General features: G+C 40.6%; 2 protein-coding genes across 8 annotated transcripts in view; one reads left to right on the forward strand and one right to left on the reverse strand.

Moving 5' to 3' along the window:
* The window catches only part of slc27a6 (solute carrier family 27 member 6), a 16986-nt gene extending 4266 nt beyond the window's left edge, over positions 1 to 12720 (reverse strand). Inside the window, exons 1-5 of the mRNA XM_008325564.3 lie at positions 12117 to 12720; positions 7168 to 7377; positions 6747 to 6905; positions 1641 to 1765; positions 485 to 679 (exon numbers count right to left, since the gene is read on the reverse strand). Coding sequence (XP_008323786.1) covers positions 485 to 679; positions 1641 to 1765; positions 6747 to 6905; positions 7168 to 7377; positions 12117 to 12603 — 1176 coding nt within the window. The 5' untranslated portion in view covers positions 12604 to 12720. The remainder of the gene's footprint in view (positions 1 to 484; positions 680 to 1640; positions 1766 to 6746; positions 6906 to 7167; positions 7378 to 12116) is intronic.
* Positions 12721 to 12824: 104 nt separating this feature from the next.
* On the forward strand, positions 12825 to 18999 carry LOC103389926 (E3 ubiquitin-protein ligase MARCH3-like). Of its 7 annotated transcripts, none has more exons than XM_025062264.1 (5): positions 12825 to 12952; positions 16870 to 16966; positions 17269 to 17473; positions 17576 to 17785; positions 18513 to 18999. In XM_025062264.1, exons 2-5 carry the CDS (start codon positions 16917 to 16919, stop codon positions 18666 to 18668), a joined length of 621 nt encoding a protein of 206 aa, XP_024918032.1. In that variant the 5' UTR covers positions 12825 to 12952; positions 16870 to 16916; the 3' UTR covers positions 18669 to 18999. The 7 variants fall into 7 exon arrangements, with proteins under 7 accessions (XP_024918032.1, XP_024918034.1, XP_024918029.1 ...); XM_025062266.1 differs by having other exon boundaries at positions 17311 to 17473; XM_025062261.1 differs by having other exon boundaries at positions 12879 to 13008.
* Positions 19000 to 20269: the final 1270 nt, after the last annotated feature.

Below are 20269 nucleotides of genomic sequence, written 5' to 3' on the forward strand. Positions count from 1 at the left end.
AGTTTCTAGGGAAAAGACAGTGAAGTGGTCTATCTGTGGGTTGAAGTGGCTCTGACATCAGGAGTGGAGTGTCCAGGTGACGAGGCAGGGAGTGTATAGAGAATATAACAACCTTTAGAACGAGCCGTACTAAATCTCCCAGTTCTATATTTGTTAACAAGTAGCCTTATTTTCACATTTACCTGAACTAAATTGTATACGGAACGGTAGCAGTCCACCACTGGCCTGCTGACTACTTCATTTCTATACGACAGGGTCACTGTTTTGATCAAGTCTCATCAAGTCATAGACTTTTTAGTGTACACTTGTGTACTAAACCTGTGAGTGCAGGAACTGAAACTGTAACCCTCGGCATGTGTCACGTTGTAAACCAAAACCGTTGTCACCATCAAACGACACTTTGTTGTGCTGAAAACCAAGACAATCATCCACTATCACGTAAAAAACAAGCAGTTTGTCGTGGTACTGCGCAACAAGTACTGACCTTGTAGATAAAGTTGGATCGACCCACGGTTCCAATTTTGCCAATATGATTCATTAGGCACAGATTTCCCTCAGTGGAGCCGTAAAACTCGTATATTCGGATGTTTCCAAAGCGTCTCTGAAATTCCCGCCAGACGTCCTGCTGCAAACCATTCCCAACAGCCATCCGCACCTTGTGGACTTTATCTGCCTCTGTCTGAGAAAGAGACCAAGTAATGGTAAGGAACAAGGTGGAAGGGAGAGACGTACCCCACTGATAATGACATGTTAAACAGGACAAGTTGCTTTTTATGTTTAAGTTCCCCACAGCCACTACTAAGGAAGAACCCACAAAGAAAGGTTTGTTTTTTGGATCGACTGAACATTTTTAATCTCTACCAAACAATTTGATCTTCACAGCAGTTAATCTTAGCTGTCCTTTTTGTAATCATATCAATCCCGGTGACTACAAGTGAAAACACTTGTCTTTATCTCTGCCACGTCCAGATCAGCCTCCTGTCTTTTAGACCGTGTCACAGTAACAAAACGTTCCACGGCAGCAGCTCTCACTCTTATCCCGTAAACTTTCCTGTCAACTTTTGCTGATGTCCTCCTGTCACGTCACACCCCACAGTGCTATCCATCCTTTTTATCCCTCCATTTCTTCCTCCGTTGTCCTGGAGGATTGATCAAGTTGGACCTTTTACATTCAAATCTTATTCGATGTCAAATCAACAACACGTTTGGTGGTTGGACTGGCTGAGAAATAAAAGTGTTGTACAAACCTGTGGCCACACAGAGTGTACGTGTCATCTTAGCAGCCCTTACCACTGACTTTATTGTGCGTAATGAGACTGATAACGTGCGCTCAAACATGCACGCACACACCGGTGCAGTGAAAGGACGTGGACGTACGGAGAAGAGTGACGGCCGGCCCTTCACCCCACCGCAGAGGGACAGAGGCAGAGGAGACAAAGAGGACCTTGAGTCCTCCCTGGTGAGCTGTGCCCTCACACTATGACATACAGTCCAGAGTGGGAGGACGCAAGGACAAAGACAAAGAAACCACTTATGGTTCCTCCAGAGTTGTGGAAAAACTGAAGAATTAATCAACAATCCACCATCTTAGTTTGTAACCGTTCAAACACACAGCATGTCCAGGCAGACTGAGGAGTTACCTTGGGCTGGTTGCAGAGGTATCTGCACAGTTCACCAATGTACTGGAAAACAGTCACGTTGTATTTTCGACAGTCGTTCCAGAACTGAGAAGACGAAAACTTTTTCTTCAGGACACAAGTTGCACCTGTGCATAATGGAGAAGAGTGTTGTTAAAATCACATTCTGAAAATGTGGGTCTCTCCGTTGCTGGTTCATGGCAGTGAAGTGTGCTAGGATGTGAACACAGAACTTGGAATGGACTTTGACACCATTCTATTTGTCAGAACTCGGGATGAATGTGGCTCTGTTGGACTGGGAACTGATCCAATGCAATGGTTCCTAAACTATGGTACCAGCACCAAAATGTGTGGTTCCAGAACGGTAGTGAAGTAACAGTTGTAGTGGTACTGCATGTACATTGTGGCTTTAGCTAGAAAAACTTCTATCTGTTCTTCTACTGTGCTCAGCTGAGCAGGTTAGGTCTGTGAAAGTGAATATTAAATTAAAAGGCAAAAAGAAAAGTCTTGGGGGGGGGTGGGGAGGGTACCATCAAAATCTATTAGTCAACTGTCTTCAACCTGAGAAGGTCATCTGAGGATCAACCTAATCAATCAATGCACCCCTCCTCTGCCCCTCCCTGCCAGACTGAGGCTTGTGTAATCTCACCAGTGCAGCATGAATGCCCCCACCCCGCCCCACCCTGCCCCACCCCATGATGACTTGCTACACGCAAAGAAAATGATTGTTTGCATTTCTTTAACCAGTATCATGTGGCCACGGTGCCAGATGTCATGAGAATGCAACGACAACAGAAAAAAGCATCAGGGGAAACTGCTTTGGTAATACTCACATACTGGTAATACTCACATACTGGTAATACTCACATACTGGTAATACTCACATACTGGTAATACTCACATACTGTTTCAATAGTACACACCAATGAAACTTTTCTTTAATTTCAAATGATGGCAGAAAAGTCTCAACTCTTCCAGTATGTTATATAGTACACTGTCGTTCACTGCGTCTGGCCCCCTCTCTTATTTCCTCTTTCAGATGCTAGGTATATTATATATAATATGATATACACTTTTACATGGATTAGGGATGTAATGAACCATCATGAATCCATTAAAAGCCCAGCTGCGTTATCTTAAGAAGTCACTGAGACTACAAACTCTGGTAGACTTCACTACACGTCAGGGGACATCACGAAACCGTATCAAACCTTTAAAGACAGTCACCACCGTGTTACAGTAGTCTGTCAGTTAAGGTGTACGACGATGTCAGTGTCAAGAGGACACCAGCAGTGGATTACAGTGTTTCTGTAAAGAAATGTGCAGCAGATGCACATTGTATTTTGCTGTTCTTACAAATAAATGAGCATTTATTTGGGCATCATTTGTTTGGAGCTCATTTTGTTAAAAAAAAAAAAAAAAAAGGGAAGAAAACCGCAAAAAAAAAAAAAAAAAAATTCTTCATTTGTATTGTATCATGAGTTGAGTGTATCATTACAGAACCTAATATGTATAAACAGGTATATATATATTTATAATTATATCCATCCATCCATCCATTTTCATCCACTTATCCATTACCAGGTCACGGGGGCAGCAGTCTCCACGACCGCCACCCAAATCACACTGCACCGTACCAACCCCCCTGAACCTTCCTGTGGGTGGTGAGTCCACTGGAAGGTACATTTATAATTATATTCAGAGTATACAAAATTCACATTTCTAAGACGAACAACAAAAACACTTACATCCTCAAAATATATACATGTACTCTATATATTAAGTACAAATACATTACCATTTCGATCTTTGTTGAAAAAACAAAAATCCTCCAAATATTTCATGATATTTTCATCTTTCATTGGAGTCAAGTCTCCAACACGGAATTCCTTCCTTGGAGAATTGTGGAAATTGATTCTGCACCAGGTCACAGCCTGCCTGGTCTTAAGACTGAGATGACGTCAAACTTAAGTTTGTTTAGTCTGATTTTCAAATTCTTAATTTTGGAGGATTTATGAGATGCTCGAGGGATGTGCATTTACATGTTGTTTCAATAGTACACACCAATGAAACTTTTCTTTAATTTCAAATGATGGCAGAAAAGTCTCAACTCTTTCAGTATGTTATATAGTACACTGTCGTTCACTGCGTCTGGCCCCCTCTCTTATTTCCTCTTTCAGATGCTAGGTATATTATATATAATATGATATACACTTTTACATGGATTAGGGATGTAATGAACCATCATGAATCCATTAAAAGCCCAGCTGCGTTATCTTAAGAAGTCACTGAGACTACAAACTCTGGTAGACTTCACTACACGTCAGGGGACATCACGAAACCGTATCAAACCTTTAAAGACAGTCACCACCGTGTTACAGTAGTCTGTCAGTTAAGGTGTACGACGATGTCAGTGTCAAGAGGACACCAGCAGTGGATTACAGTGTTTCTGTAAAGAAATGTGCAGCAGATGCACATTGTATTTTGCTGTTCTTACAAATAAATGAGCATTTATTTGGGCATCATTTGTTTGGAGCTCATTTTGTTAAAAAAAAAAAAAAAAGTGATAGAAATCGCGAACAAAAAAAAAATCTTCATTTGTATTGTATCATGAGTTGAGTGTATCATTACAGAACCTAATATGTATAAACAGGTATATATATATTTATAATTATATCCATCCATCCATCCATTTTCATCCCCTTATCCATTACCAGGTCACGGGGGCAGCAGTCTCCACGACCACCACCCAAATCACACTGCACCGTACCAACCCCCCTGAACCTTCCTGTGGGTGGTGAGTCCACTGGAAGGTACATTTATAATTATATTCAGAGTATACAAAATTCACATTTCTAAGACGAACAACAAAAACACTTACATCCTCAAAATATATACATGTACTCTATATATTAAGTACAAATACATTACCATTTCGATCTTTGTTGAAAAAACAAAAATCCTCCAAATATTTCATGATATTTTCATCTTTCATTGGAGTCAAGTCTCCAACACGGAATTCCTTCCTTGGAGAATTGTGGAAATTGATTCTGCACCAGGTCACAGCCTGCCTGGTCTTAAGACTGAGATGACGTCAAACTTAAGTTTGTTTAGTCTGATTTTCAAATTCTTAATTTTGGAGGATTTATGAGATGCTCGAGGGATGTGCATTTACATGTTGTCGTAATTCTTATAAACTTAATCGTAATCTGACATTTCACACAGTGTGTATGTGTAATTAAGTTGTGCGACAAATAAAAATGGATTCTTGACCATACTGGGAGGTGAACAAACAACTAGTGTTGTTGCTTTGCACACGCTTGCTCTGTACTCTTTAACATCAGATACGGCTGAATAAACTCTGTGTGGCCCAGTAGTTGTTAGTGCATGAACAAACAAATGGAGAAACGAGAACAGAGCTCAAACAGACGACATTCAAGTGTGGCCTTCTTCCCGGCCCACTTATCTAATCTAATACAAATTGCAAAGACACAATGTCTCCCAGTGTTGTTGGTAATGGTTCAAACACAGATGGGATTTTTCACTTTGAGTCTCCAAACCTAATGGAAGTCACATGAAGCTCCTCCACAGTTCAGACTGGTTTTCTTAGTCTGCAGCATTTTTTTTTCCATTAACCAAAAAGGAATGAAACATACTTTAGTCTCCACGAGACAAATGTGCAGCAATATACAGTGCAGACAGGTTTATTAGTGAACAGATCTGGATCGGATCTCAGCTAGAATATGAACAGAATAAAATAGAATACGCCCTCAGCCCCCGACACTGCAAAGGAATAAATGGTAGGTAATTGATGGACGGATGTCTGACCCCGATCAACTGTACGACTTCCACTACGAATCAGCTGTTTATCCCAGATCACATTTTCCACTCAAACTCTGTATTAAAGCCTGTTGAAGCTCAGCTTCCTGTGACCTCTATGGGGCAGCACTGAGAGTTTATTCACCACCAGGGCAAGACACTGATTGGATAAATGACTCAAACAACAACATTTCCACAGAAAACTTAAACTGACAGCGGGTGGAGAAGCTGGACTTTTGCATGACGATGGTGTGGGTTTTTGTTTTGATAATCGCACCTGAACGTTTTCTTTGCATACAGAATGTGCGAGTGACTGCAGTGACAAGAAAGAACTAGAACATCTCCACTTGTACAGTATGCACACTGTTAAGAAAATAATGTTAATTTGAACGTTTGCCACTATTTTTTCTTCTTGTAGTTTTTCACTCATTTTCAGTGTGTAGAGAAGGTAAAAGAGGCTGATTAGCTGATTAACCTTCCACCGAAAATGTGTCATCTAAGGAGGTAATAAAGTTTATTGCAACTCAGAGGCCTGAGGTCAGTGGCCCTTTAATCGACTAGGACAGCCTGTTAGAACGCCGTGTGGAGCAGTGAAGGACAATGAACTGCAAACATTTGTGTTTGCTGGAAGACAACATTAGGATTTGTCAACCACGAAAATGAACTCATTCCAGACTCTGGTGACCTGCTGACCTCCAGGGTCTGAGACTTGCAGTGGCCTTAACCAAGACCCACGTTGAAGTACTGTAGGTGATTTAGCACTCAGAAAGCGTGAGGGTCTTCCAATAGAATATGGCACGCTGGACATCAGTGTACCACTGCTGTAACGCTTGAATGACAACAAACCTCCAGTCACTAGGTGGCAGCAACTCATACAGTGATTTGTACAGATAAAAATATACATTTCATTATCAGATACTCAATAGTATTTCAATTCGCAGGGGTGTGGGTCGGGGGGGGGGGGGGGGGGGGGATTTTTCTCCCTCAGGGTGGGAAATATGCACCAAAAATAATTAAGAACCACTGCCTTAGAGCAAGATCACCAGTTCCACTCCTACTGGTAACTGATGGTATTGTTTCCTGTGTAGTGGATTTACTCCAGTTATTCTGGTTTCCTCCCACCGTCTAAAGTCAGTCAGGTTTGGTCAGCTGTCATGAATGTGAGTGAATGGTTGTTGTTTCCTCACAGTTGACGGTTATCAGGCGAGGGCAAGGTATGAAGGCCGGGATCCGAACGACCACGCAACGATTTAATGTGTAGAAGATCACAGAAGATATTCAGACGCCTACCTAATTCAATGGTTCCTCCAATGCCGATCAGTGAAGCAGCACTGTGGTAGAGTGGGAGAGGAATGTAAATGACATCATCTTTGGTTGCACCAAATAACCAAAAGCCTCCTGCTGCCTTTAAACATTGGAGGTGTGTGATCACTGCTGCTTTTGGAAACCCTGTGAAAAAAACAAAAAAACAAAAACAAAATAAAACATAAAACATTGTCGCCAATGAAACACTCATATAAATAAACTGAAAACAACGTTGAGTAAAAAAATGACCAAACACTGTGTCACGGTGTGAAAACACAGTCCAGTTATGGGCCATAAAGTTAGCCAAACGCTACCCCATAAAGAGCTTCACATCAGTGCAAATCCAACTACATCAAATAATAACATGTCCATGGTAGTGTATAACACAAAAACTGTAAAATCTCACCGGTGGTTCCAGAGGTGAAGATGTACAGGATGGGAGATTTCAGGGACTTGGCAGCACGCAGCTTGGCTGGAACATGGTGGTGGGACACTACATCAATCTTATCCAACAGAGTGTGAACCAGAGTATTCTCACTGTGGTCCGTCACTGTCCACACCTGGATGTTCTGCTCTTGAAGGTTGCTGAAGATTCCATCGAGGCATTCCACCAAATCTGATAGATAAGGACAAACAAAACAAAAAACTCAAAGTGAATTCATTTCCTTTATCCGTTCAGACAGGCGTCGGAGTAAATTTAAATAAATAAAAAAATAAGATAGCAGTATAAATGCATAATATTATCTGCTAGTCACTCGATTATTGAGGCGTTAACGTGTATCTGTAGCAGATTAGGAAATGAATGATAATTTCTGATGATGTGTTGGGCATATTAAGACATTTTGTAGTGATTTCGTGTCCTATTTCCTGTTATTTTATAATATAATAACATTTCATTGGTCAGCATCAGTGAATTTTTAAAATTGTATTTAAAAATCTGTGGAATAAAGATTAAATTATTAAAAGTTATTTTAAATCCACAACATTTTTTAAAAAACTGTTCAAAATGTGCATTTTTAATAGGTTGACATTCTCGTCTCTACCGTCATATGGGGGAGGTTTCTTTATGGGACACAACACCCTTCCTCTGAAGAGGAACCATTGGACCTGCTGCTCAGCGCGATTATCTACCATTATCTACCATGTATTCTCTAGGAAGCGTCCAATCATATCTTTGTGTACACTTTGTGGGGGAGGGGGGGTGGTCTCTCATCATTTGGGGACAGTGTCTTCAGAGGATCCAAAGAGCTCTGGGATTTCCCTCTCTGTATGAATGCATTCCTGTTGCCTAGAGACGGTCGACTTGGAAGTCATCACAACATCACCCGACACTTCCAGCTTAGATTCGTTTTTTCAAATGTAGTTTAAACATACATGGGCCCGGCTGGATGTTCTCCCCTTGACAGGAACCCTAAACTCATCCACAGAGTTGTGCTCTTTCCTCAAATGGATCAAGAGTTTCCAGACATCGTCCTTTTCCGTCCCTGATATTCCAAGATGTTGTCCAAATGTAACGTCGTCAAAACAGAGTGGAATATGCAGGCAGTGTTGGTCCATGTTTTTTAAAGGTCGTAAATTTGTACACATTACCATATTTTCTGCCTGAAGTTTATATTTATAAATCATTGAATGTACAATAAACATTTTAATTAATTTTTATGGAGCCAATGTGCTGCTGGAACATTTTTAAATTAATAAAGTTCTATCAATTTATCTGTCTGTCAGTCTGCCATGATTTTAAAGTTTTTGACAGCACTCTAAGCATGGTGAACCCACCTCTTATTGTCAGCATTTCAAATTGGAAAACAAATAAAAGTAAGTATGCGAGTAGTACATAGGTTTTTGACTTTGTAGCAAAAAAAAAATCTAACAGAACACTCAGAACATGGTGTTGGACCAAGGATAGAGGTTCAACCTAGGTTTGCCGTAAACAGGAAGGTCCACATTCAAGACACCACTCCCTCTCACCTCTCGCTGAACAATGCAACATTCAGAGCCTGTTTTGTCTCCTGCTACAATCAGCAATTTGGGAGACACCCTCAGAAAACAGGCCAGGATAATTTAGAAGTTTGTATTTTTATTTAAACTGATAACATACAGAGAACTAGGATTACAGCTGTAGATCAATTTTTTAACAACAAGTCGACACGTTTGCGCCTCTGGTCTTCAGATCTCCTGCTAGACAGTAATCAGCTAGGCAAGAAGGCTTTAGGACATTACGGGCTTAATGTATGGATGGATTCCCCTCTACATTCAGCATCAGTGATATTGTATCAGCAAACACATACTTAATGGCATTGTTTGCAGAGACTCACACTGTATTTTTTTCCCCTATTGTGGGACAAACTAGGGATGTCCGATATTAACTTTTTGGCAATATCCGATATATCAATATTGTCTAAACACTTAATTTCCAATTCCAACCGATACAGGCCTGGTAATATTTATTTATCTGTACAAACCACTGCATGAGTATGAGATTAATTAAATGAGCTTCAATGCTGCCATCTAGTGACTTTCACTTGAATATACAGACGTTTATCCCCAAATCTATTTTTAGGGCACACATCATTTGGTGACACCCAGGCATTGCGTTATCACATTTTCATTATCGAAGGAAAAACCAATAATGATTCTTACAGATATTAAATCCATCCAACCATTTACATCCGCTTATGTAACCGGGCGCAGGAGCAGCAGTCTACACGACCGCCGCCCAAACCACACTGCAGCCTACCAGCCCACTAGAAGGCTTCATCTGCCACAACTGGGATTCAATCTTGTCCAGGAGGTGAATCCTGGGGTTCTACACCAATGGCATTGCCTCTGAGCCAAAGCCCCACCCAGATATTACATAATATGCTAATATCGGGCCGATAATATCGGACATCTCATTATTATTATTATTACAAATAAAATGGAGGAACAATCTCCTCGGTGAACACTGCAGGCAAGATAATCGTTTGGTATCTCTTATGTACGCACGACTTCTAGCAGAGTACAGAGCACAGACTACTCTTACCACGGCTGCCTAAGAACAGACAGTCAGTACAAAATACAAACTGGAGTGGCTGTAGGCTATCACACTGGACTATGACAAAACACAAACTGTTGGTGAAATGCTGACAAGAACAGCATCCGCTGGACAACGCAACCAGGTAGCTAGAAATGCAGAGAGGAACACTTGTGTTGTATAACATGAGAACCTCAGGATCAGACAGATGGAGACCTTCTAAGTCCTCAAAAATTACCCAACTAAGCTCCTTTGGGTCTTACAATTCCATATCAACAAACTGTGAAAACCTAAGGCCAACCCACCTGACGTGGTTGTGGTTAAGAAGCAACAGTTGATGTACTGATTGTACTGTACAGGTCAGGAGCCACAGTGACACAATGAAAATCAAGAAGTAACATTAGAGGTCTAAAGATTAACAGGAGCTGGAGAAAGGAGATAGAGAAGATGATGTGACGGGAGTGAAGTCATTGCTGGTGTAACTGGTGTTTAGAATGCTGTGGGTGTTCATCTGAGGTCTGTGCTAGGAGTCTGGAAACAGCTAAAATACTGCGTAGGAAAACTCTTAGGAAAGAGGACCTGAGGCTTATGAAGACACACCCCCGGGATTGGGATTGGAGAGACATTATATATGTTTTTATTTGTGTGTACAAGGTATTTTAATATGTCAGGTATTTGAGTATATTATGTTCTGTGTTGTTTTCTAAAATTACCAATTAGCTTTAGCATTTATATAGCATGCAAATTAGCATTTCTTTTTTTTTGGAAAGTAAACAAATTGATGAAAAAACCCACATTTTGTAACCATTAAGAATTTTCTTAACAAATACTTTTACTTAACATTTTTATATTCATAAACTACACCTAAAACCTGGCTTTAATTTTTGTTGATTTATATTGTTTGTAACTTACAACCATCACAAATCAATGTTTTCAACTTAGTGGAAACGCAGTTTTTCCCATCAGCGTCTATCGGTTACTTCATGAATACTTGTCCTGTAGTACTGAGGTTGTACTGAGTGCAGTTTCTCTGACAAACATTCTTGTTAGGTTTTGCCCTGGTCTGTCGCCCTGTCACATGGCAGCAGCATGGGAAACCCTATTAACTGTAGATACAAGGTTTCTGTGGTGGAACATGGAAAGCAGCATTACTTCATTTAGGAAAAATAAAGCATCCTGTGAAGTACTACTTCCCAGTAGACATTTGGTTGATTCCAAATAAACCACCATGAGGACGTAGAGCAGGAGTGTCCACACTTTCTTGGCTTGGGAGTTACCATTTAAAATGACCAGGTTAAAGTGACTAACATATATTGAAAACGTTAAACATATATTCACTCATATAAATTGAATATACTTTGTATATATGTTATATGTTGAGGTAATGCTTGTAGCTGTGTGACACAAAATGATTCAAGTCTTAGAGTAAATGGTCACTGCTACACACTGGAGACATACATATATACACATATATATACATAAATACACACATATACATACTGTATATACATATACATACTGTATATACATATACACACATATATACGCATATATATATACATATACATATACATATACATATATATACTGTATATATATATATACACACATATATATACACATGCTCCTGATCTACTACTGCTAGAAGATTTGGTATAGCCTTAGATTTTCAACTCACCAATAGTGTGTCTTTTTTCTGTAATATATCAACTTTATTATGAAAACCTACAACTTTTTTCTCATAACATTACATTTTCCATTCCACTTGTGACTTTGTCATCTCATGAAGTTACTACATACATATTTTATTTCCTAAACCCTGGCCCTAACGCCCGTGGTAGGAGATCAAAAAGGTTTGGTTGATCCGTGACCCGACCAATGTAATAATGATCAGTTCTGGGACATACAACAGTAGACACTCTTCTTACCATCGTCTCTGCACACATTAGAACATCATTGCAAGTGTAACTGATTCAAAAAGCACAGTAAGAGTACAATTGTTGACCCGCTTGTTTAGAACATACCCTGTAGGCACCTTAGGTAGTCCATGGGGGCTACAGGTGCCCCCGGGGCCCCATGTTGGTGACCTCTGATCTGGGGTGCAACTTGATTTAGTCAAATGACTGTTGGGACTGACACCCACCACACGACCCACGAAAATAATTAAACTTTAGAAAATCAATGAAAGGATAAAATCTAACGTACGCACACACACACACGTTTATTTACATGTGTATTTCCCCCCCAATTTGAATATTACAGTAGTACTAGCTACATGAAAAGTATAAATGACACAAACGGACAGACTGGCAGGAATTAACAGATTTTTTCTCTTTTCTTACCTGAACCCACGATGAGAGCTTTGGCTCCGCAGCAGTGAATGCAGTGCAGCAGGGATTTGGACCTGATGTTGGTGTTAAGGAAAGCCACCGAGCAGCCTATCTTGACCAGGGCGAACCACACGCACACAAAGTCGGGCTCGTTGCTCATGAGCAAAGCGACACAGTCCCCCTTTTCCAGAGAGCTTCGCCCGAGGAGAACGTGTGCCAGCCGGTTACTGCGCTCGTCCACCTCGCGGTAGGTGAGCGCTCTTCCCTCGCAGATGACGAACGGCTTGTTGGGGATACGCTGCGCCTGTTGCACGAATCTCCCCATCACCGTGGGCATGGTGGAGGAGTGTTTGAGCAGCTCCAGCCTCGCGCCGTACTTTATCGCCTTCAGGAGAAATGTAAGGTCTCTCCAAAAGTAGGGGAAGCAGAACTTTTGTAAAAAGTAAACCGAGAAAACACCCGCGAGCAGAGCTGACAGTAGTCCCAGGAACGGAAGCATGTCCGCGGCAGTGACGCACTAGAAGGACACGGTGAAGACAGTCAGAGAGCAGGGGACAGGACTGGCGTGAGCGCGGAGGAGACAGGGCTCTGTGTCTCTGTCTCTGCCTGTTGTGGTTGACAAACGCTGACGCAGACAGTGGCGGTCCTACCCCACCCGGGGTCCAGGGCCAAACTGGCCTCCCGGGAAAAATGTTTTAGTTTTTTTTTTGGCTCAGAACCCAGTCCGTAAAACGCCAGAGAGTCTTGTAGGAAGAACGTGAAGAACAATCCTACAAAGAACCTGAGCAGAGCAGAGACTTACAGTATTTCGAGGGCTGATCCCTGATGAGTAACAGATGGAAACACAGGTGAGCAGGACTGAGCTAATGAGATGGGCGTGGCCTGCTGACTGTGTGCTGCAGAGGTGAGGAGAACAGAAGAGTCCTGGCAGGTGGATGGTAAAATGTGGAACGCAGTAGGATAGAAAACTGATGCTAACTGCATAAAAAGGGAGAGTTTTCAGTGTGGGGTGTGGGTAACACCTATCAGCGTGAAATGCAAACAATCAAACAATAAAGAACATGAAAGGGGATGGCAGGACTGGGTAATGATATCTGGAAGGATCAGCAGTGGGGCTATGTGGCCAGGCTGCCGCTGGAGGGCGCTGACTCACTGGGGGAAGAGCTCAACAAAAATGAAGTCAATTTTTGTTGTAGTCCAAATTTACAAAACACATTTGTGTCAGTGGTCTTGGTATTTTCAAAATTAGAAATGAGATAAAAAGCAATGATATAACAGAGGAAAATGGAGTAATGTATAAAGAAATACACACAGAATATATATATATATGTGTGTGTGTGTGTGTGTGTGTGTGTGTGTAGATTAACCGGTCACTGTTAGTGGACTCATCTGCTCACTTTAAAATAATTTACCACCAAAATCACTACTAAAAAAATGTATAAAGTTAGGTCTGTCATGTGTCATGTGACAAGACACCGTGTTCATTGTTATATTGCCAATTATCCTAATAATAATTATTATAGTAATAATAATAATAAGAAGAAAACAGTTGAAAAGAAAAATGCGTGTGTTTGTGTCTGTTTTAATAGGTCGACTGTAAAAATCTGTGATAACTAGTGACATCTAGTGGTGTCACCAGTTATCACAGATTTTTCATGACTGCTGCATGACTGTCTGCTGTCTACAAAACAAACAATTCATCTTTTATTTTGGCTTCTATTGCAGAACAATGTTGCTCATATTTCATATAGGTTTAGATATAAATATACAGTATATATAGTTCAAACATTTATATCAGACATCGCAGCACGACTATGACATATTAAGAGTTCATTCTGATGTATTGTTCATTGTTAGCTGCTCTGGCCCTTCTCTCCCTGTTTGTGTGTGTGAATACACAGAAGTGTGTGAGTTACCTATTAACACAATATCTCAGGACATGGATCGGTCCCTGGGTAAATATCATGTAAATACATAACAGAGTGGGAAACAGTGACTTGTGCAGTTCTGGAAAACCACAGGTTTCGGTCACAGTACTTTAGAGAGTTCCTTGTGCAGTTAGATCGTCACAGTGTTCACAATACTTAAACACAAATGGTTGTAAATCAATGTACAGAAACAGCAAAGGTTGAAGTTAAAAGTACAGTCAATTTCTGTCCTGTAGACGCAGGTCCTGACCTGCTGCATTTAGACGTTCCACACCATTTGATAGAAAAGTGATTCTCAGATGACAGCATAACTGTTTAGTGGACATGTAGAGCAGTGTTTCCAAACCTTTTGTGAGCCACGGCACATATACTCTATATCATCAGGCAAACCCCCACAGCACACCACCAGGTGGAAACCTCACAAAAAGTATATGTAATGAAATACAATAATCTTCTAGTTTAAATGACCTCATTGACCTCACTGTTTAGTTGAAGACAACGCTGACATACTGGCAGGAATTGAAGAAAGACACTCACAAAGAACTTCTTCAACAGCTCTGATTTTTTTTTTTTAGTTTGGCCATCTGCTGCCACCTAGCAGAAGAGGATTGAATTGTTCTCCCTTCCATGCTTTGACGAGCAAAGAAAAATAATATGCAATAAATAAATAATAGTTTTCAGCCCAAGTTAATGACATTGGATAATTTCCCACTGCCACCTAGTGGTCTGTCACGACCCACCAGTGTGCCAGGGCACAGGGGTTGAGAATCACTGATGTAGAGAAATACTTATAACTTTTTTGACTGTCCCTCATACAGAAGGGCACTCTTATTTCCAAAATCACAAAGGAGTGAGACTAAAACCTTGTGGAGACTTTTTTTAAAAAAACTTTTTACATGTGTTTTAATGTAGAACAAACATTTCCTGTCTGTAAAAGGTGAGGCAGCTGTTACTGGCTGTGACCTTTAGTCCTTCCTCATTCCTGCGCAGTTTTATAGAGAAAGTAGTGACACATTTATTGTAATAAATATTGTTGGTGACAGTGACTTCTGCTTAAATCAAATATCCATTTGTTTAGCTACAGTATATGTTGTTTTTTTTTGTTTGGTTTTGTTCCTTAGCTGAAAGCTAGGTGGGAAAGTAAGATGGTCTTAGACAGATATCAACAATTAACTCTGGTGTCAGTGGACGAGCTACACAACCCATTCAACAGAACCATGTGACACAATACAGATTACAGAGGAACTTTGGCCAGGTATATCTAATGACACAGTGAGTGGAGGAGTGTCAGGAGATTTCTGCCTCAGGTAAAGGTTTTCCATTTACTCTCTCCCTTGTCTTGTTTTTCTGATATGAGGTTAACAGAATACAATACTTTTGTACTTTTTTTTTATAGATCAACAGTGTTATGTGTGTCTGGTACAGGTGTTACTGTTTGTAACTGGCTTGTTATGTTAAAGGCAGCAGGTGCAGTGCATTGTTTACAGATCGGTTGTACAGCAATTTCAAGCAGTAGCAGGAAAAGACCAGGATTAAAATCCAGATTTGAGTTCAGTGTGAAATTGACGATGCATCCAAACTGTTGGCTGAACTAGGAAGTGACACAACGAGACTCATTGACTTGATCTCGAGCGCTCTTACTGCGGTACACTCTAAATAAAAGTTTGGAGTTAGCATAGCATCTTGGCATACAGGGATGTCAGCTCCACCATTATTGAATCAATGCCACAGGACTTCCCTAGTTACACCAACTTAATAACTTTAGTGCCGACAGCATGGTTTACTCTGTTCTCGACAACTTTCATGCCAATTGTGAACGATTGTTTTGAGGGGTGGAGGAGAGGTTGATGGAAGACGATGATTATAGGAACCATCTGGAAACATTTTTTCTTGAAGGAAAACATGTGTTGACAGGGCCAAGCATGATTTTAGCCATGCAACAAAAGTGGCTAAAATCTACCTGCCATCTATAAAATGAATATCAGTTAACTGGACTGTCTTGGTTTCGGTCTTGGATGAGAGACTTCTAGATATCAAGACATACGATAGGAAACTATTTCATAACTCCCAAGTTTTGGCTTGTGACCCCATTTTGATATCACAAATTTCTGGCAATCCCTAAGGCATTATAATTGTAAGTCTTGTACCGTATTTTCTGGACTATAAGTTGCTCCAGAGTATAAGTTGCACCAGCCAGCTAGAGTGCCCTCTAGTGGCTGTCAGTGTGAGATAACAAACATGTACATTTTCAGTGGTACAGGAGTAGCTGGTACTGGTACACAAGCCTAGAGTGCCCTCTAGTGGCTGTCAAAAAACGAACATATGAAATTATATATTTTAATATATAAGTCGCAAACCCAGCCAAATGATGGGAAAAAAAGCGAGTCGTAGTCCGGAAAATAAGTATTCGCTGCTCCGATATTTTCTAAATCTACATTTTACATGAAGTCGATTTATATTTGTGAAAGTGTAAGAATACAGTTGTCAGTATATAGAACGTTGTGTGTGGAATGTTCACCGACATATTGGACATGTGACACATTTTGCACATGCACCAAACAAGTAGGTTAAACTGCTATTTGCTGACTTTGAGATAATCTCTGACCCCCCCAATTCTCCAGTGTCCATTTGGTAAATGGCAGAACGCAAACAGACACAGGCAGTTTTGTAATGCTATTTTTAAACACACACAAACGCACACACACATACATTCACACACACAGGGCAGCAGAGCTGAGCCACCAACTCTTGAATGGATTTGTACATGTATTTGTGCCAACCCTCTGAATCCATGTGTGGACTCTCAGACCAGGTGTGTCTTCTTGTTGACCCTACAGAGCAGCGTGGTGAGCCTGTCAGTGGACAACCTCAAGTTTGGACTAAGATGGATGGTCAGCTCATCTCCACAGGAACGGACATACAAACTCAGCAATGGTAGGTACTGTATATGTGTGAGAGCAGTGTTGGTGTTGTCATGCCAAACGGAGCTCTGTGGGGAGGACACTTTGTTTTGTGGGGACATTTTGCTCTGGTATAGTGAGTATCCAAGTTGTAAGCAGACCAACTGGGACCATCAAAATGTTCTAGTACTGAGTAAGATAATGTCAGAGAGTGTCAGTAACTACTGTTGGTTTTTCTTTTGATGAAACAGAAAACATTTTTTTTTCAGAGACACTTTTGTTAGAGACAAGTGATGTTAGCTGTTGAACTGTCTCCTCCATTCTGCATTTGATTAGCGCGACGCCTGACAGCGCCATATGCCGCATCTGTTATGACAGTGACGTCCAGGAGGAACTGCTGACCCCCTGTCAGTGTTCAGGCAGTTTGGCCACCGTTCATCGCAGCTGTCTGGAGCACTGGCTCTCCTCTTCAGGAACAACCTTCTGTGAGCTCTGCCACCAACATTTCATTGTACAGAAGAAGTCCAGGATGCAAATGGAGGTAGGTCAATCAGAGAGGTCAGAGAGGTCAATCAGGGAGAAAAGGTCAGTCCGTAAAAATCAGTGACTCTTATCATCCATCCTCTTGTTGGTGGCGGTGTAGTGGATGGAGAGGCCGGAAGTTCGTCGAGGAAAGCCGAGTCTGTTTGGGGACATGGTGTGTTTCCTGTTCATCACGCTCCTGGCCACAGCCTCTGTCTGGCTGTGCCTCCGTGGAGCCATGGATTACCTTTACATGACCAGCAGACTAGAAGCATTGGGCCTCATCGCACTGACTGTGGCCCTCTTCACCATCTACCTTTTCTGGACTCTGGTTTGTATGATGAACTAATTGAACATAAAGGCATAGTACATATTATTTTGTAAAATAATCAGATTAAGTTGTCCAGCCACTTATCATTGCTCCAATACAGTCCCACCCTGTGGGAAAAACGTTTTGTTTCACCCCAACAACAAAAAAACACCAGACTGTTGTGCCATGCAGCAACTCTTGAAATGTTCCACAAACATTTTCAAAGTCAAAAAGCACAGTAATGACTAAATATAATTCTATGACGAGAAATTTAGATTTTTTTTCCTGGACTTTTTTCATGTTATTGATTTCTTTTTGTTGGATTAGTTCAGGCATGTGCAAACTACGGCCATGGGGGCCGGATGTGGCCCGTTTGTTTTTTTAATCTGGCCCGTTTGCCTAGGCCTGGATTAGTCAGTTATAAAAACAGGTGTAGCCAACAACCATCTATCGCTGATATTCTTTTTTTCTGTTCCAGAAATATACAGGGAACGTTTGTAAGGTTTATATTCAGAAATGTCAATCTTGATCAATCATGAATAATGACGGCGCGATGCCACCTAAATCACATGCTGTCACGCCATTTACATTGATTGTGTATGTGGAACTGCTCTACTGTATCCTGATATAATCAAATTTTGTCTCAAGTTTGATCTTCTAGTTCTGCCTAATTTAAAATTAGGCAGAACTATCTCTCTCTGTCTGTTTTTATTGAAAGTCTAACAAATATCCACTGTGTCTCTCAAAGGTGTCTCTTCGTCATCGCTGTCGGATGTACAACGAGTGGAGACAGTCCAAACAGACAGTCATCATCTTGGCCAGGTTACACAACGAACAGTCAGCCATAGGTCCCTCACAGGGCCCACCACATGGGAAGCAACCGCTCCTCGGTTCCCCTGTCTGAACACGGATCAGTTCAAAACTGTCTCTTTACAGAACGTCCTACTTTCAAACACTTAGGACACTTACGACATGCTGATGTCTAACCAGCAACTTATTCTAAGGATGTTTGTGGATGAACACAAACACACTGTCAACTGATGAAGAGCCCGACCCTGATTGAAGAGACTGGAGTTGAGCAACTGTTGGATCAGTCACGGAGCTTCTACATCATCTAAAACTGAGAATATCAATACAATTCAATGTTGTGTGAAACATAAAGAAAACAGAAATAAGCCAATTCATTTTTTCAGTTAAAGTTACTGTTCCTAGAACGATTTGCTTATACTTCATATGTAGTTGTTCTTCATAATGTTTGTTTATTAAAAAAGAAAAAAGAAAGGAATTGGTTTCTTATTGCCATCTAGTGGCAAAATAGCTGAACTGTTTAAATAAATACATTTAAACAGAGCCTATCTGAAAGTTGACAATCACAATATGTACAATGCTTATTGTGGGGTATTTAAACTTATCTGTTGATTACAATTAGTTTTTTGTAAAAAATAAAAAAGAAGGGAGTTGGAGGGGGCAAAGGAGCTCACTTCAACTATAAACTTTATAAAAATGATGGTAAAATAATAAAAAAGAATCCAAATATTGCCACAAATTTTCTAAAAGAATGCAGAAACATCCATATATTCAGGTATGAAGTCAGCAACATGTAATCAGTGGCTTGTAAACAGTGTGGCTTTATTTTAGTTAAATGCTGAAAATGATGAAATGATCGTTGTCTATTTCTACCTATAACAGCCGTGGGGGTGTGACCCATGTGATTAGCTGCATGTGCTACTAATAACCTCCTTGTGTGGAAGCATCGATGAGTCTCTCTGAAAAATGGCACCAAATAAAAGCCTTGGATCCTTAGAGAAACGTGACGTTGGTGGTTGTGCGAACGCCTGTGGGTCATTAATCCTGTGTGGGTAGCACACATCATTTCCTTAGTGAGCTGAGCATCATTAAGCATCTGGGTTTGTTTTTTTTTTTTAGACTTTCAGAAGTTAAATTAGCAACAGTACGAAGGCCTCCGGAAAACACAATCACAGCAGGAAGCATTATCCCTCGATTAACATTCACAATGGCAACAGGAGAAGTGATGAGAACATTAAACTGGTTTGGAAGGAACACAGAGGCTGCAGGACAGGATTTGCCTGTGACTCATCGGGGAAAGAAATCATCCAGTGCAAGAAGACAAAGGCAGGTATGTTCACAGACTGATTGGAATATGAATATCCTAGCTGATGGTTGGTCATTAACATGGTGTTTAATACTGATCAGAATGGAAAACATTAAAGTTTTGAGGAGAATTTATGAAAATATGAGAAAATATGAATATTTAAATTTATTAGGCAACAGGGAAGATGGCCGTGTTTAACAATCACCGGTGGTATGCAATGTTACTTTGGTATGCAATTACTGCAGTTACTTTTCAAACCTGTTGCCCTTCATTATGGCTCAAAAGAAATGTTGTATATTTTTGTACATGTAAACATATACACACAAATATACATACACAAATATATTGTATATACATATACAATATATATGTATTTATATATTTGCATATAT

This window comes from Cynoglossus semilaevis, chromosome 14, assembly GCF_000523025.1.
Source record: "Cynoglossus semilaevis isolate Cse_v1.0 chromosome 14, Cse_v1.0, whole genome shotgun sequence".
Taxonomy (NCBI): Eukaryota; Metazoa; Chordata; class Actinopteri; order Pleuronectiformes; family Cynoglossidae; genus Cynoglossus; species Cynoglossus semilaevis.